Source organism: Entelurus aequoreus, linkage group LG27 (genome assembly GCF_033978785.1).
Source record: "Entelurus aequoreus isolate RoL-2023_Sb linkage group LG27, RoL_Eaeq_v1.1, whole genome shotgun sequence".
NCBI classification, from domain to species: domain Eukaryota; kingdom Metazoa; phylum Chordata; class Actinopteri; order Syngnathiformes; family Syngnathidae; genus Entelurus; species Entelurus aequoreus.
The window spans coordinates 22,316,226-22,342,511 of NC_084757.1; the positions used below are offsets into that span (position 1 = coordinate 22,316,226).

The 26,286-nt window shown below is 39.3% G+C and overlaps 1 protein-coding gene across 10 annotated transcripts in view; it reads right to left on the bottom strand.

Annotated features, from left to right (window-relative positions):
• The window catches only part of tcf3b (transcription factor 3b), a 142,602-nt gene that overhangs the window by 5,149 nt on the left and 111,167 nt on the right, over positions 1 to 26,286 (bottom strand). For 7 of the 10 annotated variants that reach the window (XM_062038708.1, XM_062038713.1, XM_062038706.1 and 4 more), the window contains 12 exons: positions 20,524 to 20,623; positions 20,341 to 20,441; positions 20,137 to 20,230; positions 20,001 to 20,062; positions 19,597 to 19,672; positions 13,262 to 13,323; positions 12,985 to 13,182; positions 8,171 to 8,279; positions 7,948 to 8,095; positions 2,741 to 2,794; positions 2,216 to 2,475; positions 1,331 to 1,482 (listed from right to left, as the gene is read on the bottom strand). In XM_062038708.1, coding sequence (XP_061894692.1) covers positions 1,337 to 1,482; positions 2,216 to 2,475; positions 2,741 to 2,794; positions 7,948 to 8,095; positions 8,171 to 8,279; positions 12,985 to 13,182; positions 13,262 to 13,323; positions 19,597 to 19,672; positions 20,001 to 20,062; positions 20,137 to 20,230; positions 20,341 to 20,441; positions 20,524 to 20,623 — 1,410 coding nt within the window. In that variant the 3' untranslated portion in view covers positions 1,331 to 1,336. The remainder of the gene's footprint in view (positions 1 to 1,330; positions 1,483 to 2,215; positions 2,476 to 2,740; positions 2,795 to 7,947; positions 8,096 to 8,170; positions 8,280 to 12,984; positions 13,183 to 13,261; positions 13,324 to 19,596; positions 19,673 to 20,000; positions 20,063 to 20,136; positions 20,231 to 20,340; positions 20,442 to 20,523; positions 20,624 to 26,286) is intronic. The other 3 variants (XM_062038709.1, XM_062038710.1, XM_062038711.1) reach the window with 3 other exon arrangements.

Sequence of the window (26,286 nt, forward strand, 5' to 3'; positions counted from 1 at the left end):
CACCCATCCATCCATTTTCTACCGCTTGTCCCTTTTGGGGTCGCTGGAGCCTATCTCAGCTGCATTCGGGCAGAAGGCGGGGTACACCCTGGACAAGTCGCCACCTCATCGCAGGGCCAACACAGATAGACAACATTCACACACTAGGGCCAATTTTAGTGTAGCCAATCAACCTATCCCCAAGTGCATGTTTTTGGCAGTGGGAGGAAGCCGGAGTACCCGGAGGGAACCCACGCAGTCACGAGGAGAACATGCAAACTCCACACAGAAAGATCCCGAGCCCGGGATTGAACTCAGGACTACTCAATTCAATAAAAACATAATTGTAATAAACAGAAGACTGTTTATTTGATTCACAAATTAAAAGAACAAAACATTTTGAAAAGGCATCAATGGTAGAAAAAAAGTAACATAGGTAGGGAAATATGAATGAGATGAAAGATAATAAAGCGGGTATTATAAAGGCGAATAATAAAGTGTACACAAACCTCTTCACGCTGCATTTGTTCAAGCCAACTGATTAATTTTCCGCACAACGGGCAAGATAGTCCAGAACAATAGCAACCTTCCTCTGGATATCAGTCGGGGCGCAAAACGGTATTTTCCTTTGTATTTCAAACTACTTCCATCAATTCACAGAGTCTTTAGAATGAACATTCAAAAGTTTTGTTTCCATGATTTCCGTCCGAAAATTCCTTTGAAAAAACTCTTCCGTTGCCTTTCTTTGCATCCGACCCGATACATTTTTGCCAGTAGCGTCATGTTCGTAGCACAATTCAAGATCATTTCTCGATGCTGTCTGCTATTTAACATCAGCATAGCCATTAGAGATGTGCATTTGTAATCTGTGCCAATATCACAGCGGACATCAGTTAAAACAAGTTGTAAGGATCCGCAAAGCCTGGTGTGACGTCATAGGTAAACCGGAAAAGTAATTCAATTATCCACGCTAAAATGAAACAAACGCCCCCCAGTGTACGGGAGGGAGGCACATGGTGTATGACCAATAGTCGCATTAGAGAGAGTGCATGGACACTTGGGACTCCACACACAGGTGTGAAAATACATAAAAACGAACTATTTGAGAAATCGGACTACCGGTAATTTAGTGCATGAAAACGTAGTGACTGAGACACTGTTTCCCAGTTTCTGTTCAAGAGCTCTGGCTCGCAGTTAGCTTATCTTCCTACAGTGTGTAGTGCAGTATGTTTAGTTATTCCTTGTCCTCCAGGGATGATCAGTTTAAAAACACCGGATTTCAGGTTAATAGGATTGATTGCGTTGGACCTCAAAAGGTTCCACTGTAATAGTATGATGTTTTAAAGCCTACCTGGTGTTACATGTGGCCAACTGGATTGTGGCCATCTCCTCCAATACTAGGGTGACCTCCTGAGAGCTGCATGGGTGCATCACCCACCACTCCAGACACTTTCTCCTCTTCGCGACGCTTTAAACATGCCGCCTTGGGGTTCAGGTTGCGCTCTGATGACAGTTGGGGGGGAGAAGAAAAATCAATCTTAGTTCAAAAATGTTTACTTAATTCGTAAATAAACCAGAAAAGTAATGAATTTAACTAAAATAACAATGGGGGAAAAAAAAGATCATTACTTTTACGAAAATAAAGTTGTACCGTATTTTTCGGACTATAAGTCGCAGTTTTTTTCATAGTGGGTGCGACTTATACTCAGGAGCGACTTGTGTGAAATTATTAACACATTACCGTAAAATGTCAAATAATATTATTTAGCTCATTCACGTAAGAGACTAGACGTATAAGATTTCATCGGATTTAGCGATTAGGAGTGACAGATTGTTTGGTAAACGTATAGCATGTCCTCTATGTTATAGTTATTTGAATGACTCTTACCATAATATGTTACGTTAACATACCAGGCACGTTCTCAGTTGGTTATTTATGCGTCATATAACGCACACTTATTCAGCCTGTTGTTCACTATTCTTTATTTATTTTAAATTGTCTTTTAAATGTCTATTCTTGGTGTTGGGTTTTATCAAATAAATTTCCCCAAAAAATGCGACTTATTCTCCAGTGCGACTTATATGTTTTTTTCCTTCTTTATTATGCATTTTCAGCCGGTGCGCCTTATACTCCGGAGCGACTTATACTCCGAAAAATACGGTGATATAAACTGGTGTCCAAAAAAAAGTCAATAATGGAGAAAGAAAAACAAAAGCAGCTGGGGTGGAGACCGACCTCTGACTTGTTGTTCTAAATTGAGGATGACGTTGACGGCTTGGTGCAGGATGAGAAGTTTGGTCTGAGGTTTGTCATGGCTGAGGTGCAGCTGACACATCCTTCCTAACTCCTTGAATGCCTCGTTAATGTCCCGTACCCGCAGGCGCTCGCGGGCGTTGTTCGCCACTCGCCGTTCCCGCTCCCTCTCCATCTTCACTTCGGGTGGGAGGTCTTCATCATCCTCATTGTCTTGGCTGGAGGGAGAAGCTGTGATGAAGCTGTGTGCGGTGGAAAAACATTGAAACAAACCACAGATAGTTACAATACAATTCTGCAAAAAACAACAGGGATTGTGCACCTAACATAAAAAATCAACTCCACATCTTAAATAGTTCAGGGACTAAAATGGGCTTCAAATCTCATCATATAGGGTAAAACTATTCAATGTTTAAGCAGCGTCACGCTCTGTGAGCATGTGCTTTGCATTAAGTCTCCTAGGAGCCCCACAAAGCACAAGAAATATTCTCTACTTGAGAAACTTACTCATCTTTCTGGTCTGAAAGGCTAGAGAGAATCTGGAGGGTCAACGCCTCCTTTCTGAAATTGTGACATGAAGGGAAGGGGAGGGATTTCAACATCGTTAAACACCTAACAATGCCAAGCATGGCCATCAAAGGGTCACAAGAATCAACTCAAAAGTTAGATGGATTGTCACCTTCATCTACTGTATAACTTGTGTGGATGTGGAGTAGGGATGTAATGATTACTGTTATAATAATAAACGGCAGTAAACTTCCCGACGGTTAGCGTTAACGTTTCAAATTGTATTTATTGTGAAACCGTGATTGATTACCCCACTTTCAAAACTTACAACGATACTGCTCATATCCTGGAGAAGCAGCTAGCACGCTATTCGCTCGCTGGCTTAAAGGGGAACTGCAGTTTTTTGAGGAATTTTGCCTGTCATTCACAATTGTTATGAAAGACATGCCGGCGGATGTCTTTTTAAAAAAAAAAGTTTTCTAAATATTAAATTTACGTAAATAGAAGTCTGCTTACATACAGCGAAGCCAATGGGAGCTCCACTATTCCGGCAATAAAATCAGATAAATAACCATTTAAAAAGCGCCAACAACACTCAATTTACATTTCATGATTTCAATATTAACCAATATTAGTGATATTGTTATTAGAACCGCTAACACAGACAAACTATTTATAGCGGCGCCATGATTCACCTCGGTCGCCGTATTCACTTCCACTCAATGTTTACATCATTGAGTGGTCTGGTGCTTTCTCGCTTCCCTGCTCCCTGTAAGTTTATTGTACATCATAAATCATGCATCTCACCTGGACATGAGACGTCTGGGTAGGTAACCTGACAAGTTGGGACACTGACAGCCAATTTAGGACCTGAAACTGGCAAGGACACGAAAAACGCTTGTTCCCCCCGCACTCCACCCAGTTTCTTCACGAGGATTATGAGACATTCTTCACCTAAATGGTATTATATGAACATCCCAGCAGTCTGTCCTAATGACAGCAGACCTTGTACAGTAAGTTATGTTTTATTATGTTTGTTGGAGCTCATGAAGTCTGCAGTGAGCAGAAATCAGTGATGTATGCTTAAAACGATCAGAATACGTAAATATTATAAATGTGTCTGTTACTACATTACATATATACTTACATCTTGTATATAAAACCCTAATGGAGGTGTTTGGATGTTTTTATGAGGGCTCTTTCTGATTCTGATTCTAAATGGAACGGCTCCCATAAGCTCCATTGTAAGCGGACTTTTGATCACATTTATTTAATATTTAGAATGCATATCTTTCATAAAGATTGTGAACAAAAGTCAAAATTCCAAAAAAAGCGCAGTTCGCCTTTAAATGCTATAACGTGAAAACAAAATGCATTAACATATTTCTCCATTAAAAAACACGTTTTGTCTATCATTAAGAAACACTCTAAAACATTGACAAATGAAAACAGAAGATAAACATATTCAAACACTCAAAAGCAATAATATGGCTCTTAAGAAGCCACGACAATATTATATAGCAAGTATAGTGCGTTTATTTTTTGTGAATACACCTTGGTTAAAAGATTTCAGTGTGTGTATAAATACTTTGAGCAAATTCAACATCCATCCATCCATCCATTTTCTAAAGCTTGTCTCTCTCGGGGTGGCAGGGGTGCATTCGAGCGGATGGCGGGGTACACCTTGGACAAGTCGCCAGCTCATCGCAGGGCCAACACGGATAGACAGACAACATTCACACAATACTGTGATAATAAAGATACCCGTGATATGAACTGTATATATTTTTACAACACTAATGTAGAGCAACAAACTTGAAAGTGGAATGTCCCAGGAAAATAACCATTTTAATTAGGGACGTCGCGATCCACATTTTTGGCTTCGGATTGGATCTCTAGTACCAATCTGTTACTTGGACGTTATTACAGGTTATGGAACTGAAAGTTTTTTTTAGGAAACATTGAAACTAAACAAAACAGAATACCTTTTTATAGAGCTTATTTTCAATTAAATTTCAAATGTACTAGTGTTGTTCTAAATCAAATGATGTATTAAATGTGTGGTATTGAATGTAACATACAAGTTCTTGAACAGAATGAAGTGGATAGTGTACAATAACAAAAAAAATTCTACTGTTGGCTCCCATTTAAAAATGTTTTTGTCCTCATTTAAATAATATTTTTGCTCTCAAAACCCTCCTGTATGCGGGGAATTGTTCCTCACGGTTGTAAACAATGACAAAAGCGACAAAAAACATTTTGTCATGACAAGCAGTAAAAGAAAAATATGGTTCTAACCACTTTAATATTGATCATATACAGATACAATACTAGGTAATGATAGTACTGATTTTTGGACTGATCACCCCCACTTTACATTGAAACCGTAGCGGTTAACATGGCTTCTTGCGTTGTCCTGCCTGATGTGTAGCACGCTCGGCCATTTCTCGTCCTCTAGTCTTGCAGTGATAATGAAACCTGTAAGAAACCTAGTTTATTTGCTGCCACGGAAGCACGGAGTAGTAACTTAGAAGTGGTTCCACACTGTGGATAGCATTAGTCAAACTAAAATGACACATTCATTGCAGCTAGTCATTTTCAAATTCTATCAAGACTAGGGATGATGTTTGATAAGAAATTATCGAGTTCGAGCCTATTATCGAATCCTCTTATCGAACAGATTCCTTATCGATTCTCTTATCGAGTCCAGATAGGTTGTTGTATATGGAAAAAAACAGACAATATTTGGTTTAACAAAAGCTCACTTTTATTATGTAAGAAAAAAAAAATCTAATAAATAAATAATTATTGACTGTTACCCCCCTAAGAAAAATAAAATAAAATAAATAAATATTGACTGTTGTTACTCAAAGTATATTAAGTGGGATTTTTCAGAAAAACAAATATATACAGTAACACAAAAACAATCTGTCTCTCTGATCACTATAGGTGTACCGTATTTCCTTGAATTGGCGCAGGGAATATAGTATTCGCACGTCTAGAATTACTGCCGGGTCAAACTCGTTTCTCAAAATAATTAACGCATGCTTGGCCTTATCACCGGTTTATTATTGAAGCCGGATCAAATTCGTTTCGCAAAATATTAATTTTACTATCGCATGTCTATAATTTTCGCCGGGTCAAACTCGTTTCGCAAAATATTTAGCATATGGCTAGAACTTCCGCCGGGTCAAATTCGTTACGTCACGAGTGACGCATCTGTCCTCATTTTCAAAATGGAGGAAGCTGCTTTCAGTAGTTTGCAATCGCACAAAGGAAAAAAGATAAAGAGCTATTCAGTTGGATTTAAGGTCCAAGCTATTAAATACCGGTACAGTATGCTAAAGAGAACAGTAAGCAGCTATGTTGTATTAATATACCGTAGCTGCGTGTGTGAAATACTGTATAAGTCATTAAATGACTCCCGCCTCCTGGTGGTAGAGGGCACTGCCGCGCTAGTGATCCTTCTTGCGACTTCCGGTACTGCAGAAGAAGTGAACACACGCAGCAAGAGATTTTTTTTTTTTTTAACAAGGAGGATTACTAAAATCTAAAATAAAACAGTTTTCTAAACTGGACTTTCAATCGAAGCAGGAGGTAATAATTAAAGGAATATCTCCATCGAGACAGAGAGACTTTTAAAACTGAAGAAAGAAAATAATGAAGACTTCTATAAACAAGTTATCGATGCTTTTGGTCAGAAGGAGCTGCAAATGGACTCCATTTATAAGTACAGGTAAGACCATAATAACGTTTTTTTTTATTAAATGTGCTTTTCATGATGGTATGCTTACATCACACTCAAAACGCACGCCTAAATTTACCGGATTCCTTTTGGTAAACGCCGGAGTGAGAAGAGGTTTTAAAATAATTACCGCATGCACGGCCATCCCGCCGGTTTCCGGTAAACGCAGGAGTGACAGGAGGTTTTAAATTAATTAGCGCCCCTGCGGCTATTCAAGGAAATACGGTATAAATAATAATATAGTGTTAAAAAAAATCAGTCCCTTGGGCACAAAACTGAAAATAATACAGCTCTCCAAAAAGTGCACTTCTGCTGCTATTTGACATAACTGTTTGTTATAATGCTTTGACATTTTTGCACTTTATTTCTTTATTGAAAGAAAATTCTATGAAGAGAAAAGTTGTTTGCAAATGTGGTTACAATGCTAAAAAATGAAATACACTTTATTGAGTTAAAATCTTTCTTTATAGGGGGAAAGATGTGATGTTATGAGCTAGGGGAAATAACAACTACACTACCCAGCATGCAACGGGAGTGACGAGCATGCGCGGTAGCCCCGAAAAGTGTTGTTGCATGTGGCCACCCGGCAGCTAAGAATGAGGTCATGAGCACGCTGTGAAAGTAAACGTCAAGAACTCAGCCAACACGCCTCGTCTGCATTATTTATAATTAGACAGACAACACATATACAGTGTGATTTTGTTTTGTTTACAAGGAAAGAAAAACAAAAGTTAAAAAAGGGAGATGTCATATATGTTGTGTATATGTATGTATGTGCTGCGGTTGCTTTAAGAACATTGCGACAGCTGCCGTAAAGGAGGTGCGTTGCTAGCCTGGTTGCTATGTTTCCGGTTGTGTGTTTGTACCCTGCTCAAATCTCTCAGTAAAGTTATTCATTGGATTATACCTTTTGTTTTGAACTTTATTACACCTTGGAGCGCTTTTTCCGGTCCATTGTTTTCCTGCTTTCGCTATCGGCGCCTAATGACTGAGCTACGTGACGTCATTTCTTGTGATGTCACACGGAGCATTTCTGGTTGGGACGGGATTCGAATAAAGAACCAACTCTTTTTCTTTACTATAGTGGTCTCGATAAGGGGTACCGGTTCTCAAAAAGGGATTAGAGTCCGAGGACTCGGTTATTTTCTTATCGAACAACCGGGAAAACCGGTTTCGAGTATCATCCCTAATCAAGACATGCACTCTTCCTGGAACTCAAGTATCTCCTGCATGCATGTAAAAAGGAACCTGGAATTGTAATTGTACATTCCTACGCGTGCATTCCTTTTGAAGGAATGTTTAATGTGAGTACAATCTTTAGCCACGTGAACTCCGGTACACAGTGGTAATGATCATCTAGGCTCAGGCGATAACCGATCAAATAAAATAGGCAAAAAGCAGCCCAATCCCACATCTATAATCCTAATGGAATAAAAAAGTTTGAAAAGGCTGAGAACTCTACCTTGATCGACTGCGCGCCGCTTTGGAATCCTTCTTTTCCTCTTCAGATTTGTCTGCAATAGATGAGTTGTCGTCGTCCTCTTTGTCTTCTCTTTTGATGTCCGAGCTGCTGGAAGAGTGTGAGGAGCGCGTCATGCCGCTCGATAGACCTGTGAATGAACATGTGCGTCTGATGCCACGCTCATGTAACGTCAATGTGTGACAAGAGGTGAGATCTAACTTACTGGTGAAGCCTTCAGGCGGGCCAGCGGACGGCGTGGACCCGGACGCGTGATGACCGTGCAGAAGTGTACTGCTGGGAGGGAGGCCAGAGGGCTCCTCATGTTTCCCACCCTATTCATGAAAGTGGAGAAAAATGACACGTGTGTATTCAGACCCACTTTGACGTATAGTGCACATTTCTACTTTAAAACTGTTGCAGCGTGAAGAGATTTGTGTACACATTGACAATATTGGTTAAGAGACACAGCAACAAACAGAGAATAGTGTGTACTTTTTGGCATTTGGCTGTCAGCTATCGTAACCCAGCTAATTTTATTCCAGAAGAGCGTGAGGGCAGCAAGAAAAGTGAGTAGTAAGAAATAGTGACATGTTTGTCCGACTATTCATATAGTAATAATAGCTTGGCATGTTTGGTAGCCCGATGATCAGATACTCAAAGCACCGTCTGGTACCACATATTTTTTCTTTTGCCAGTGGAAAAGTGGCATATAAAAAAACAGCCACATTCCGCGCCATATAAAAAAAACAGCCACATTCAGCGGTAGCCTGTGCGTAATTACGTGGACACCCCCACTTGACCTAATCATTAGGCCTTGGCCAATATTCGATAACTAAATTAACCAACGATACATTTAAATCTAAACCGGTAAGTTTTTCAACAGCATTCACGCATTTGGTAGCTACTCGCGTTGTACCGTAGCGGAATGAAAAGATGGGGGTGAATTATCTTGTCCTCATTAAGTGTCCTTGACTCTGTGCAGCGACGCAAGCATCACACAGTACAACTAGTTGGCATGTAGCAGCCAACTTGGACAAAATGATCACAAAACCAAATGCCACCGCACCAATGTGGGAATATTTCAGTTTAAACCTTTGGAACAAGATGAGCCTATCAACACTGGGTTAGGGTTAGGGTTAGTTAGGGCCAGTTCGCCAAATATGCAAATACTTTGTGTTTGGTGAAAAAGCCAGGTCAGTGTAAACAAAACAGTGCAAAATGGTGTGCGCTCACAGCGAGTGTGGTTAAATACATCACTAAAGACATGCTGCCATTTAATACTGTTATAAAACTACCATTTTTAAAAAGTGCTTAAATGTTCTCATGTCATATGGGTGTTCCTCACCGGGGATTTTCCAATCTTAATTTTGTTTTTCTTATTACCGGTTAATGTTTGTTTGAACTGTAGTGTTTATATTGTTACTTTACACTTTTGTTTAAGAAGGTCCGAACTTGATTGTCAGTTAAGTAATGTACAACTCGACCTCTGCCTACATGTCCAATATTGAAGTGCAACTTTGTCAATAGTTTATTTAGCCATTTAATTTATTGTTATGGTTGTGTCCCCCCATCCTCTCAATATATTTTATTGCTTTTGATTGTAATTTTTATTCAAGTGCAACATTTTTCCAACAGACAAAGTATATTTTATTATTTGTTTGTTTTATTTAACTTGGGGTTTTAAATGTTTTCATTCCATTTACAATGTTAAAATACAAGTTTATTTCATTTGAAGGGATATATGTGCATTATTATTATTATTATTATTATTATTATGAATTATCATTACAACAATGGTTAATGTGGTCTCATAAAAGTAATGGCAATAATATTGTTTATCAGCAATAATTCATAGATCAATATATCATCAAGCAAAATTTGTTATCGGCCCAGGCTTACTAATCATAAACATTTGATCGCTTTTTGTGTGAATCGTGTATATAAAACTACCAAAACACAAAAATATAGCTTTATTCAGAGACAATATTGTACTCATATAATTGCAATTGCATTACCCCATTTCATACGCATGCCCAGATGCAGGGGTTTCATGAATGCCAACTGGGAGCACGTCTTGCAAGTTTTTGCACTCCATGGTAAAGTGTCTACAGACTCTATTAAGCATGATAGGTAATTGTCAGTCCTGCTAGTGGGAGTCCAGGCTTCCACACATATCACCGTTTAATAACATCCCTACAGTCTTTAAACTCATGCCAAAAACTCCACAGAAGTGAAACCACGTTAAACAAGGCGACTGGGTGCAGCAGCTTGAGAAAAGTTTATTTTTTATTAAATGATAGCCGATAAGGTAATGGAGCTGTGTGCACATAACCGATTGGTCCTGGTGTGGGCGGAAGCAGTTTCGAGATGAAAGATATCGCAGACGATACCCCTCATTTAATTGTGGTAGCCAAAATCGTGATCGAGATTAAATTATATTATTTGTGCAGCCTTAGCAGGTATCACACAATGGACAAGGATGTCTTTCCCATATTTTTTTCAAGCCGATACCAATAACCAATAGGAGGTTGCCATTTGTGATATCTTTATTACATGGGACAATTTTGTCATTTTAAGTGTTGCCAATCTATCCATACCTAGGTGCATGCCAATATATTTATTTTTTTAAATGTATATTCAACTGCAGCTAACCGACACCTGGAAGTAAGAAACTCGAAGGTGGCTTTAACAAACTATACCTGTACATTTGTCCCAACCAATTATGACATCACTACAATGTAGGGCTAACACAGGGGTCGGCAACCCAAAATGTTCAAAGAGCCATATTGGACCAAAAATACACAAACAATCTGTCTGGAGCAGCAACAAATTAAAACCCTTATGTAAGTCTTTTAATTAAGGCAGCACATGTTCAAATTAAATATTTATTCTACACGTTTTTGCAACATAGCAAAACATTAGTAAAACGGAGGCTTGTCAGAGGGTGAGATTACTCCTGGAAATTACTGGCTTAGAATGGCCAAAGGTATAGATGTGTGTGTCCAAGTTAAGGGAAACAGCAGGCTATATTTTCCGAATGGATTTATTATAATCTTTGCAAGCTCGGTAACGTTTGCTGTGGCCTATAACAACATGACACACAAACAACTATCAGAAATGCAGCCAATATTACATACAGATAATGTATCATGAGCTTGAAAATATAGCGGACATAAGTAAAGGAAATTAAATAAGCTCAAATATACCTACAAACGAGGCATAATGATGCAATATGTACATACAGCTAGCCTAAATAGCATGTTAGCATCTGTTAGCTTGCAGTCATGCACTGACCAAATATGCCTCCCCACAAGTCAATGACATCCACAAAGCTCACCTTTGTGCATTCATGCACAATATAAAAAGTTTGGTGGACAAAATGAAGACAAAGAAGAATGGCATGAAACATGTTTTCTGTGGCAGCGTCGAGAAAGTTGTGCATGTAAACAAACTACGGTGTCTTCAAGATCAGCCGAAATTAGGACAAAACAGCGCTTGCCAAATACTCATCAGTTAAGCATGTTTAATATAAATAGTGGAATTTCCTACAAAAAACTTAAAAAAAACAATTTTTTCCCTTTTACGTACATTTTTGAAAAAGCTCCAGGGAGCCACTCAGGCGGAACTAAATGCAGCCCTAGAGCCGCGGGTTGCCGACCCCCGGCCTAAAATTACATGTCTATAAATTAGTAATGAAGGTTACATCCTTTATTCCAGTGTCCCTCGGTACCGGTCCGGGACACATTTTCGATGGGGACACAGAGAAAAACATTAAATGATTTATAAAGAACCGCATTTTAATCTAAACTTTCGCTTGACCCAGTAGACACACCAATAATAAAACTCCTGATAGGAGGTTCCCATTTGGTATATCTTTGTTACATGGGACAATGAACATTAATAAACAGATAAAATGTAAATGTGCCCGATTGTAGCCAGAGGCTAATTTTCCATCTGCAGTCCCTGACAGGCTGATGGTATATACTATATACGAAGGCTATTCAACAACGTAATGAAGAGGGCTGCAGTTTAAAGAATGAATCAGTTATCAGATGCAATTTTTTTAATATGTTATTGGATTTATCAGTGTGACGTTAAAATTCCTAATATCAGCTGGATAGTTATGGGACCACTATCATATGTAGTATATACACAGTGCACTATGTGTGGTATATACACAACTGACTCTTTACAAGCAATAACCAACAGTTGTGAAGCCATCAACACAGAAGTCTAAGTAGTCTAAATAGTTGAAGTCTAAAATGCTTGCAGTTTTACATCTGTCCGCCAGATGGCACAAGGTAAACATATATGTTCCCAGAAATCCTCTACTTTATTCTTCCACAACCCTTTTGAAACACACAAAAATGTTTTACTTTATTTTTAATTATTTAAATAAGTCATATAATACTACAATGTTGTTCTTAAGCAATGCACATAAATCACCCAGTCCATTTACTAGGGGTGTCAATTTTTTTTTTTTTTTTTAATCGCGATTCTTATTTGTAATGATTCTTAATCGATTTTTATTTTTAATCCGTCCTATCCAGCCACTAAGGCAAATCATATTGTTGATGTAGATGCCCATATCTGCTGTACAGATTTACATTACAAAAGCGAAGTGATGGATACGTCTCTTGTAGCTTTATTTGTATTTAACTTTATTAAACGTTTGGGTATAATTTTATTAAGCAAAACCAGTTCTCTTTTAAGTAACACAGAAATTTATCAGAGCTGTTTATCTATTTCATGGAGAAATGCAGTTCATCATAGAACTGGCACCCAATGTTATAAAAAAGTATTGATTTTTGAATCGAGAATAATTTTAAATCAAGAATAGATTCTGAATCGAATAGTTACTTCCAAGAATCAAATTGTGTGGTGCCCAAAGATTCACAGCATAGCAACAGCATCCTTAAAGAAATAATTTTCACAATCAATATGTATGTGATAAGCTATGACAGCAAGTATGGATTTTCCTTTCTCTGTGTTATACAACACATAGCTCCAATGGAAAAACAGTGGTAGGTAGCTCACCATAGCAGGATGTCTGTTGCTGAGAGCAAGACTTGCGTTAGGGAAAGCTGGAGAGAGGCCTCCAAGGCCCCCGTTGTGGACCGCGGACAGCAGGCTGTGCATGTCGGAGTGGGCACCGTCTAAGCCGGGGCCTTGGCCAACAGCGTGGTTCCGCAGCACATGGATTGCCTCCTCCAAACGGTCCTCCATTTTACTCTGCTGTAGAAACATTGTTATTTTCATGGAGAATTCAATAAACCAAGCACAATAATATTGCTGTTTAGATGTTGGAGCATACCAGTGAATGAGGTTGCCCTTCAAAACTGGGTGTGGTTGGTCTTTGCCACTGAGACTGAGCTCCTGCAGAAAAAAAATATTAGGATTAAAATATTAGGATTGTGGTAAATGTGTTTACTGTTCATGTGGCACCTGAGGGAGTTGCTGGGGCATTTCTGTGATAACATTTAACATGCATTTAAAGGCCTACTGAAACCCACTACTACCGACCACGCAGTCTGATAGTTTATATATCAATGATGAAATCTTAACATTGCAACACATGCCAATACGGCCGGGCTAACTTATAAAGTGCAATTTTAAATTTCCCGCTAAACTTCCGGTTGAAAACGTCTATGTATGATGACGTATGCGCGTGACGTCAATAGTTAAACGGAAGTATTCAGACACCATTGAATCCAATACAAAAAAGCTCTGTTTTCATCTCAAAATTCCACAGTATTCTGGACATCTGTGTTGGTGAATCTTTTGCAATTTGTTTAATGAACAATGAAGACTGCAAAGAAGAAAGTTGTAGGTGGGATTGGTGTATTAGCGGCTGGCTGTAGCAACACAACCAAGAGGACTTTGACTTGGATAGCAGACGCGCTAGCCGCCGACCGCACGGATGATCGGGTGAAGTCCTTCGTCCTTCCGTCGATCGCTGGAACGCAGGTGAGCACGGGTGTTGATGAGCAGATGAGGGCCGGCTGGCGTAGGTGGAGCGCTAATGTTTTTATCATAGCTCTGTGAGGTCCCGTTGCTAAGTTAGCTTCAATGGCGTCGTTAGCAACAGCATTGTTAAGCTTCGCCAAGCATTAACCGTGTATTTACAGGTCCATTGTTTAATAGTATTGTTGATTTTCTGTCTATCCTTCCAGTCAGGGGTTTATTTCTTTTGTTTCTATCTGCATTTAAGCACGATGCTATCACGTTAGCTCCGTAGCTAAAGTGCTTCGCCGATGTATTGTCGTGGAGATAAAAGTCACTGTGAATGTCCATTTCGCGTTCTCGACTCTCATTTTCAAGAGGATATAGTATCCGAGGTGGTTTAAAATACAAATCCGTGATCCGCGGTATGTCACTTCCTGTCAATGAGAAAGGACGCAAAGAAAAAAAGCTCCGCTTCTGCTACCGGGGTTTTTGTTAAGTCTGAAGATTTTGACCACTGATTTGCGATCACAGCCACAGGAGAGTCAACTGGCATCTTCGATCTGATTTTGGTCAGTTGAAAGGCACTGATACGCTGAAATAAGGCGAGTGAAAGAGCCGTTAACCTCAAGCCAAAGGCGCCTCCCGCAGTTCAAAGCGGTTGCCTAGCAACCAAAAGCTACGGCGAGTTTACAGCTGTTTTAAAGTGATCCCGACGTCGCAGAGTGATATAAGTTGACAGGCTGACACCTCAAATTGATCTCTGAACGGCGCAAGGTACGAAATTGTTGAAAAAACAAGTTAAAAGTACCGCAAGTCGCTAAAGAAGTAACTGCCATTAAGACATAATAGGCGCTGACGTCATTGACTGCCGCAATGCCAAAAGTTAAAGGATTGACTGGAAAGACTGATTTGAAGCTGGGCACAGGACATGATGGGATTCAAGAAGGGATACTACAAAAAATACTCCAGGAATTTAAAGAAGAAATGATAGAAAAATGGGAAGAATTGATGGATGGATGGAAAGAGGATATGAAAGAAATGAAAGAAGAAATGAAAGAAATGAAAAAAGAGAACAACTCCAGAAATAAAGAAGCCACTGAAATGAGCAAACAAATGAAGATCCTTCAAGAAGACAACAACATGCTGAGGAACATCATAGATGAAATGGATCAGGATAAACGAATGAATGATATCATTGTGACAGGGCACCGAATTAAACCAAGATCCTATGCGAAAGCTGTGAATAATGAAGGTGAACCAGATGAAATGGATATGTTCTCAGCAGAACAGCAAGTGGTCAACTTTCTGCAATCAAAAGAAATTGAAATTGACATTAATACCATCGAAACATGCATCCCACTGAACGGAAGAAACAACAGCGCCACTCCAGTCGTGCTCGTGAAACTCGTAAACAGAAAATCTAAAATGGCATTGCTGAGACAGGGAAAGAAGCTGAAGGGAACAAATGTGTACATGAATGAGCATCTCACAAAACGTAATGCTGGAATCGCCAAGAAAGCACGCGACTTGAGAAGGCAGGGAAAAATCCAGGGAACTTGGAGCGCCAACTGTAAAATCTACATCAAGCTGAATGGAAGTCCAGAAGCAAGAGTAATTGTTGTCTATGACATCAAGGACCTGGACAATTTTTAAAGTTTACACAGCTACCACAACAACGATGATAATGGACTCTGACAGAAAACAAGCACCTAAATTCAGCATCGACACTACTATGTTCCAAGGGACGACTAAACAAGAGGACCTAGATTCAGGATTGCATCCACCTACACTTATAGAGATTATTGAAACAACATCAAAGATTGTTGAACAACAAAATATGGAACTAAAAAATTTCTGCAACAAAGATCACAAAAACCAGGATTTGGAAAATTATATAGATCCAGATACAAATTTTTTCTCCCACATCAGTAATAATTGTTTTTATTATACAGATGATCAATATAATAGCAACATTGAATGTGATAACAAATTGTCAAGTATTCATTTTAATAGTAGAAGCTTGTATGCAAATTACAACAACATTAAGAACTTTTTGGAACACATCAACGAACCCTTCAAAGTGATTGCTGTCACAGAAACATGGTTTGATGATAAAAAAGGAATAGATTTTGATCTGGAGGGATATGAGCTAAACTACATCAACAGAACCAACAAAAATGGAGGAGTAGCTGTGTACGTGATGAAGAACCTGAACTACAAAGTGGTAAAAAACATGTCATTTGCTATAGATAATATCTTAGAATGTATAACCATTGAAATATGTCAGGAAAAAAGCAAAAACATATTCATCAGTTGTATATATAGATCACCTAAGTCAAGTATAGAAACATTTGAAGAATGGATCAAGGCAACTTACATGGACAATGATCAAAGAATAATGTTCTTATGTGGTGACTTTAATATTGACTTATTGAACCCCAACAATCAAAAGTCTATTGATGACTTCATTGATACAATGTACAGCATCAGTCTATATCCTAAAATCACAAAGCCAAGCAGAATCACAGGACACTGTGCCACGCTTATTGATAATATTTTTACCAATGATTTTGATAATAACACTACAAGTGGTCTACTTATAACCGACGTTAGTGATAATCTGCCAGTTTTTACAATATATGATGGAAACTACAAGAAGAATATGGAAGACAAAAGGACATTTCGAAGACTATGCACAGAGAAGAGGATGACTGCCTTCAAAATTGAGCTACAAAAGCAAGATTGGGACAATGTGTATAATGAAAAAGAGGTTGATGAAGCATATGAACATTTCTTAAACAAGTTCATAATACTTTATGACAAACATTGTCCATGGATACAACTCAGTAACAAGCAGAGAAAGAATAATCAACCATGGATGACAAAAGGATTAAAAAATGCTTGTAAGAAGAATACACTATATAGAAAATTTATAGCACAAAGAACTATAGAGGCAGAAATTAAGTACAAAAAGTATAAAAACAAGTTAACAGACATACTACGATCACGTAGAAAAGAATATTACAGTGAATTATTGGACAGGAACAAAAATAATATGAGAGCAACATGGGGCATCATCAATAGCATTATTAAAAATGGAACTAAGAGGGACTACCCTCAATACTTCTTAGATGAAAATAAAAAAAATGACAACATAAAGGAAGTAGTTGAAAGCTTCAATAATTATTTTGTAAATATTGGACCAAAATTGGAAGAAAGGATTCCAGACCCAGTTCCAATTGAGGACTATAATGATACCATAGAGCGAAATCCCAACTCCATGTTCCTCAGTAATGTAACACAGGAGGAAATAGTTACAATTGCAAAAAAATGTAAATCTAAGACTTCAACTGATTGTAACGGAATTGATATGGAAACGATAAAAAAGGTTATTGAAGAGATCTCAGGACCGTTAATGCATATTAGTAACCTATCATTTCAAACAGGTACATTTCCAAACAAAATGAAAATAGCTAAAGTTGCACCAATTTATAAGACTGGAGACAAACATCAATTTACAAATTATAGACCTGTTTCTCTACTTCCACAATTTTCTAAAATCATTGAAAAACTGTTCAATAACAGATTAGAAAGTTTCATAAATAAAAATAGAATACTCGAAGAGAACCAATATGGATACAGAGCTAATGTTTCAACTTCAATGGCTTTAATTGAAATTACAGAAGAAATTACCAATGCAATAGATAGTAAAAAATGTGCGGCAGCGGTTTTTATGGATCTAACTAAAGCATTTGACACAATTAATCACAATATTTTAATCAAAAAACTAGAACAATATGGCATCAGAGGGTTAGTCTTAAACTGGATAAGAAGTTATCTAACGAACAGGAAACAATACGTGAAGCTAGGCGAACACACGTCTACAACGCTAAATATATCCTGTGGTGTACCTCAGGGGTCAATACTAGGACCTAAATTATTCAATCTCTATATAAATGACATTTGTAAAGTTACAAAAGATTTAAAGTTAGTATTATTTGCGGATGATACAACAGCGTTTTGTTCAGGAGAGAACACACAGGAGATAATACAAATAATAACAGAAGAAATTAACAAATTAAAAAGATGGTTTGACAAAAACAGACTATCGTTGAATCTCAGTAAAACTAAAATTATGCTATTTGGTAACAGTAGAAGAGAAAGTCAAACACAAATACAAATAGACGGAATAGAAATTGAAAGAGTAAATGAAACCAAATTTATAGGTATAATGATTGATGATAAATTGAACTGGAAATCTCACGTAAAAAATATACAACATAAAGTTGCAAGAAACACGTCAATAATGAATAAAGCAAAACATGTTCTAGACCAAAAATCTCTTCATATTCTCTACTGCTCACTAGTGTTACCATATCTGAGCTACTGTGTAGAAATATGGGGAAATAATTACAAAAGTACACTTCATTCATTAACGGTGTTACAAAAAAGATCAGTTAGAATAATACATAATGTTGGATATAGAGAACATACAAACCCTTTATTTATTGAATCAAAAATACTGAAACTCCACGACATAGTGAATTTGCAAACAGCTAAAATTATGCACAAAGCAAACTATAACCTGCTACCCAAGAATATACAACAATTCTTCTCAAAAAAAGAGGAGAAATATAATCTTAGAGAAAAACGTAATTTAAAACATTTGTTTGCACGTACAACACTTAAGACCTTCAGTATATCAGTATGTGGAATTAAATTATGGAATGGATTAAGCAAAGCAATCAAACAATGTACTAATATGATACACTTCAAGAAACTCTTCAAACTTAAAGTGTTTACAAAGTACAAAGAAGAACCATGACAAACATTCTCAATTTATTTCATCCATCCATTCATTCATTCTTAAAGTAATCTTACTTATCTCATCATATGAAATATGACTTATTTCACCAATTATTATTATTAAATTCTTACTATTATTTATTTATTTATTTTTATTGTGATTACTTATGGAGTTTATTGTGAAAAAATTGTGAACAGGAAGTGAACAAAAAGTTTTGCAACTGTTATGTAAAGAAAAGGGGTAGGATTAAATACGCTCTGCTTCTTCCTACTCCTTTTCGAACATGTTGAAAAGAGAAACTGGAAATTGTGATGTATCATGTTGTATGCTTGCATGTTCGAAATAAACTCAAACTCAAACAATAGAAAAAGGAGAAAGTGTGGAATCCAATGAGCCCTTGTACCTAAGTTACGGTCAGAGCGAAAAAAGATGCGTCCTGCACTGCACTCTAGTCCTTCACTCTCACGTTCCTCATCCACGAATCTTTCATCCTGGCTCAAATTAATGGGGTAATCGTCGCTTTCTCGGTTCGAATCGCTCTCGCTGCATTGTAAACAATGGGGAAATGTGAGGAGCCCTTCAGCCTGTGACGTCACGCTACTTCCGGTACAGGCAAGGCTTTTTTAATCAGCGGCCAAAAGTTGCGAACTTTATCCTCAATGTTCTCTACTAAATCCTTTCAGCAAAAATATGGCAATATCATGAAATTATCAAGTATGACACATAGAATGGATCTGCTATCCCCGTTTAAATAAAAAAAAATAATTTCAGTAGGCCTTTAAGGTTACAAGGATTAAATCCATTAGTGTAAAAAACAAGGTAAAAATCTAAAGTATCAATTCATACAGTATGTGCTGGCTTAAATTATATGAATGTACAAGGCAGCTTTACTTCACCTGTAATACCCTGAGGAGACCCTGGAGTTGACGGAGCTGAAGAGAAGTTATTACTATTGTGGTCCGATGGATAAATCTGAAAAAAATCAATGACAATATTTGTTTAAAAAAAGCTGGAGAAGTACAGTGGGGCGGTATAGCTCGGTTGGTAGAGCGGCCGTGCCAGCAACTTGAGGGTTGCAGGTTCGATCCCCGCTTCCGCCATCCTAGTCACTGCCGTTGTGTCCTTGGGCAAGACACTTTACCCACCTGCTCCCAGTGCCACCCACACTGGTTTGAATGTAACTTAGATATTGGGTTTCACTATGTAAAGCGCTTTGAGTCACTTGAGAAAAAGCGCTATATAAATGTAATTCACTTCACTTCACTTCACTACAGTGAGACGCGGTAAAACAACAACTCACCGAAGCAAGAGCCTTGCCGATTTCGTCTCCAGAACTGCCAGCTGTGGTGGCCCTGTTGCCTGCTGAGACATTAATACAGAAAGTCTCACTTAAGGAGGCTTTAAACAAAAATAATAAATCTTAAGGCAAGTCTTACTCATGATGGCCTCTCCATTAATGGCGGGCGTGTGGTTGTAGGTGGTGGGGGCGGCGTGGAAGCCGTTGACTTCGCTGCCGTGCAGTGGATAGTTCTGTGAAGACAGACAGTGCATGGCAACATGGCCAAGAAGCAAAACATGTGTTAAAGAGGACAGATAAGTGTTAGAAGATGAGCATGATCCTCCAAGTGTAACCAGCCCACCATTCTGTCTTGAGGGTTCAGTGATGAGAAGGAGCCTGGTGGTCCAATGTGAGGAGAGTTACCCAGCATGGCTGAGTAGCCAGAAGATGACCAGGGGTCGTCTGCACAAACAAACAAAGGTTTAGCTTCATACATACACACATACAGCACAAATATGCAAATTCATCAAAAGTAAACTATTGCCTTGCATGTAGAAAGAGCCTGGATATACAGCGCCAGGCTTAGCGCCAGGATAGCCGCCATTGTCCCTGGCATATTCATCACTGGATGTAGACGCATATACCTAAACAAGCACACAAACATTGAGTAACAGGCTTTTTTATTATTTCATGTCTGCACAAGAACAATATACACACACAGGTATATATATATTATTCCCCTTGTGTTTAAAAATTGTTTCATCCTGTGGCCACATGATGGCGAGAGGGAGTCTAAAGGCACCAGCTCCTCCCGCCTGTGGAAGAGGCACAGCGGCCATGGCACGCTGGGCATGGCGAAGGCTCAGATCCCTGTGCACAGCGAGCATTTCCTCTTGCCCCCAGGACCCCAGTGACATCATGAAGGCTGGCCAGCAGCCCCTCCCCAGTAACAAACACACGCACACACACACACTGTACCGTGCATACAGTGAGCCAAGGCACAGACCCATACACATGCCTGCCATTCTCTTTAAAGGGTTGAGTTCCGGAGGGGAATAGAAACTGGCAACCATGATGACAACTACAATTCCATACACTTTCTTTTTATGGCTTACAAAACTACATGCAGCTCTCCAATTCTTCGTACACATGAGAAGCTCCAGTTTCTGAGACCATCCGCTACCTCTCAGTCCGCCTCTGTTGCACATTGCAGACAACAGGAAAAAGAAGAATGGGGCTACGCTGCAAAGAATGTGAATCCAGAGATGAGATTTTTTTTCTGTAATTTGATTTAACAGGGAGAAGTGGAAAGGGAATGGAGAGATGCACTTCTAATTACAGAGCCATCTGCCTGTTCCTGGACCACATCCAACTCCACAGGCAGCTGGGCTGAGGAGAAGAAGCAGGGGAGGTGGGGTGGAGGGAGGGAGGGCGGGTGAGCGATGGGGGCTGGGATGCAGTCGGAGAGAGAGGGAGAGAGAAAGAGAGAGAGAGGGGAGAAGAGAGACTGCGGTGAAAGGGCGAGAGGGACGATTTAGGGGGAAAAAATGAGGACCTTGATGATTTATGAAATGGGTAGATAGATAAGGGTGTTGAGTGAGGAAGAGGGGGCAGGAGAAGGCAATCTAAATGACTTAAACAAAGCTTCATATGGCCAGGGGAGTGTGAAAGAAATGAGGGGATTTAACATGATCGTTGTTAATTCGAGGGAAAACATGACTGGAGATGGCTTCATTTAACAACGGGCTTTGAATTGTTCTTTCATGAGGAACAATGTCGCGCGAATCCTGTTGCTCTAGATGGGAACGGAACAACACAATGACTGGCGCTGCGGCGTAATTCTATTCTCAAGAAGAAAAGGGGATTTCTCAGGTAAAATCCTCAACTAATAAGGCTTTAATGCAATTCAGGTTATGAGCGCGCAAAAGCCTCTATGCCACGGTGGAAGTGGATGCAATTTAACGTAAAACTAAGCTCAAAGTACTTAATTTGACCACGCTGCTTGTTGTGGTTACTTTTATGGTCCACAAGGGAATAGAGAAGTTCCTGTAACTTCCTTGGTTGACAAAAGGTGCATTTGCAGTATGCATCAACAGGAAACATCAGGAAGCTTGTTTGAATCATGAATGGCTTTGTCCACCGATTTGTTACATCCAAATACAAAAAAAATCTACTCAAAGGGGTGTCCACACGAGACAGGAAGAGAGGAAGTGTGGGACCACAGGATCATCATCATCGGCAGTCATTAATCTGGGCTCAGACAAGGGGGCTCAGAGGCCTCGCAAAAGCACTGTGCCTCACAACTGGGTCACTCACAGGGGGAAAGCCCACCCAGACCATCATGTGGTGAGGCGTAGTCGCAGGGGCCGGCAGAGGTGGGGGAGGGGATTCTCACACTCACATACACATACAAACATTTCATCGTTTGCACTGAAGCCATGCGGCCATCCTTCACACTGTAGGAGAATGACTGAGGTTCAGACAGTGTGAAGAAGAAGGGGGGTTTCTTCATGTTCACACTTGCAGGAGAAGTGTGTACATACGGTGGTCTCAGCAGCCACTTCAAACCGCCAGCACCCACAGGTGGAGGACTTGGGAGGGTCAAAACCTTAGCAAACACGAAACCAAAAGCAAATAAGGTTTGGATCCAAATGTAGACTTCTATAGTCAAGCTGATCCACAGTCTCTTAATCAATAGGATAGGCTGTACCTTTCGCAAAAACTACAAAATCTGTACCTGTTCACACTACATTTAAGCTCACGCCACATTATGCATACATGGCTATGCAATTAATGAATTTGTCAACCGTAAAATCTTTGTAGCACTGACAAAACATTATTACACATACGCAAATTCTCGTGTTATCTTAGAACAAGTAAATAGGGTACAGTATTTGACACAGCAATCATCATTGGGGCTAAATGATTTTGAAAAATAATGTTATTGTGATTATTTTTTGCGATTTAATATGCAATCATTATTGTTTAAGGTCCTCTTCTCAAATATACCAAACCGGCAATAAATCAATCTGTATTATAATAACCAATATCAATGTAGACCTGGCTGACAAATCAATTGTATCGATAAAATAACATTTTTTGTTGCAGACTATTTAAAATAATTTTGCGCCGGTTAGGGTTGTACGGTATACCGGTATTAGTATAGTACCTCGATACTAATGAATCATATTCGGTACTATACCGCCTCTGAAAAGTACCGGTCCACCCCCCCTTTGAATATGACCAATGTATGATCTTGTAACTACTTGGTATCGGACTGATATCCAAATTTGTGGTATCATCCAAAACTAATGTAAGCATCCAAACAACAGAAGAATAAATTATTATTACATTTTAACAGAAGTGTAGATAGAACATGTTAAAAGAGAAAGTAAGCAGATATTAATTCGGTAATAGCACCATTCCCAAATTATGTCGGCTCTATTGATAAACTCACTAACAACTTTGACGATGCCTTGCGCGAAATTATTGATAGTATAGCACCGCTAAAGCAAAAAAGGGCCCCTAAAAGGCGCACCCCATGGTTTACAGAAGAAATTAGAGCTCATAAATTATCATGTAGAAAACTGGAACGCAAATGGCGCGCGACTAAACTTGAGGTTTTCCATCAAGCATGGAGTGATAGTTTAATAACTTATAAACGCATGCTTACCTTAGCTAAAGCTAAATACTACTCAAATCTCATCCGCCTCAACAAAAACGATCCTAAATTTCTGTTTAGTACAGTAGCATCGCTAACCCAACAAGGGACTCCTCCCAGTAGCTCCACCCACTCGGCAGATGATTTTATGAATTTCTTTAATAAGAAAATTGAACTCATTAGAAAGGAGATTAAAGACAACGCATCCCAGCTACAACTGGGCTCTATTAACACAAATACGACTGTATATACGACGGACACTGCCCTCCAAAATAGTCTCTCTATTTTTGATGAAATAACATTAGAGGAATTATTACAGCGTGTAAGTGGGATAAAACAAACAACATGTTTACTTGACCCACTTCCTGGGAAACTTATCAAGGAACTGTTTGTATTATTAGGTCCATCAGTGTTAAATATTATAAACTTATCACTTTCCTCCGGCACTGTTCCCCTAGCATTCAAAAAAGCGGTTATTCATCCTCTGCTCAAAAGACCTAACCTCGATCCTGACCTCATGGTAAACTACCGACCGGTCTCCCACCTTCCGTTTATTTCCAAAATTCTCGAAAAAACTGTTGCACAGCAGCTAAATGAACACTTAGTGACTAACAATCTCTGTGAACCTTTTCAATCCGGTTTCAGGGCAAATCACTCTACGGAGACAGCCCTCGCAAAAATGACTAATGATCTATTGCTAACGATGGATTCTGATGCGTCATCTATGTTGCTGCTTCTTGATCTTAGCGCCGCTTTCGATACCGTCGATCATAATATTTTATTAGAGCGTATCAAAACACGTATTGGTATGTCAGACTTAGCCTTGTCTTGGTTTAACTCTTATCTTACTGACAGGATGCAGTGCGTCTCCCATAACAATGTGACCTCGGACTATGTCAAGGTAACGTGCGGAGTTCCCCAGGGTTCGGTTCTTGGCCCTGCACTCTTTAGTATTTACATGCTGCCGCTGGGTGACATCATACGCAAGTACGGTGTTAGCTTTCACTGTTATGCTGATGACACTCAACTCTACATGCCCCTAAAGCTGACCAACACGCCGGACTGTAGTCAGCTGGAGGCGTGTCTTAATGAAATTAAACAATGGATGTCCGCTAACTTTTTGCAACTCAACGCTAAGAAAACGGAAATGCTGATTATCGGTCCTGCTAGACACCAACATCTATTTAATAATACCACCTTAACATTTGACAACCAAACAATTAAACAAGGAGACTCTGTAAAGAATCTGGGTATTATCTTCGACCCAACTCTCTCGTTTGAGTCACACATTAAGAGTGTTACTAAAACGGCCTTCTTTCATCTCCGTAATATCGCTAAAATTCGTTCCATCTTGTCCACTAGCGACGCTGAGATCATTATTCATGCGTTCGTTACGTCTCGTCTCGATTACTGTAACGTATTATTTTCGGGCCTCCCTATGTCTAGCATTAAAAGATTACAGTTGGTACAAAATGCGGCTGCAAGGCTTTTGACAAAAACAAGAAAGTTTGATCATATTACGCCTATACTGGCTCACTTGCACTGGCTTCCTGTGCACTTAAGATGCGACTTTAAGGTTTTACTACTTACGTATAAAATATTACACGGTTTAGCTCCAGCCTATCTCGCCGATTGTATTGTACCATATGTCCCGACAAGAAATCTGCGTTCAAAGAACTCCGGCTTATTAGTGATTCCCAGAGCCAAAAAAAAGTCTGCGGGCTATAGAGCGTTTTCTATTCGGGCTCCAGTACTCTGGAATGCCCTCCCGGTAACAGTTAGAGATGCTACCTCAGTAGAAGCATTTAAGTCCCATCTTAAAACTCATTTGTATAATCTAGCCTTTAAATAGACCCCCCCTTTTTTAGACCAGTTGATCTGCCGTTTCTTTTCTTCTCTCCTCTTCTCCCCTGTCCCTTGCGAGGGGGAGTTGCATAGGTCCGGTGGCCATGGATGAAGTGCTGGCTGTCCAGAGCCGGGACCCCGGGTGGACCACTAGCCTGTGCATCGGTTGGGGACATCTCTGCGCTGCTGACCCGTCTCCGCTCGGGATGGTTTCCTGTTGGCCCCGCTGTGGACTGGACTCCCGCTGATGTGTTGGATCCACTGTGGACTGGACTTTCACAATGTTATGTCAGACCCACTCGACATCCGTTGCTTTCGGTCTCCCCTAGAGGGGGGGGGTTACCCACATATGCGGTCCTCTCCAAGGTTTCTCATAGTCATTCACCGACGTCCCACTGGGGTGAGTTTTTCCTTGCCCGTATGTGGGCTCTGTACCGAGGATGTCGTTGTGGCTTGTACAGCCCTTTGAGACACTTGTGATTTAGGGCTATATAAATAAACATTGATTGATTGATTGATATTAACAGTAAATGAAGTAGATTAATAATTCATTTTCTACCACTTGTCCTTAATAATTTTGACAAAATAATAGAATGGAAAATGACAATATGTTACTGCATATGTCAACGAACTAATATAGGAGCCTTTGTTTGTTTACTTAATAAAAGACAAGTTGCCTTATATGTTCACTATTTTATTTAAGGACAAACTTGCAATAAGAAACATATGTTTAATGTAACATAAGATTTTTTGTTAAAATAAAGACAATAATGCGATTTTTTGTGGTCCCCTTTATTTAGA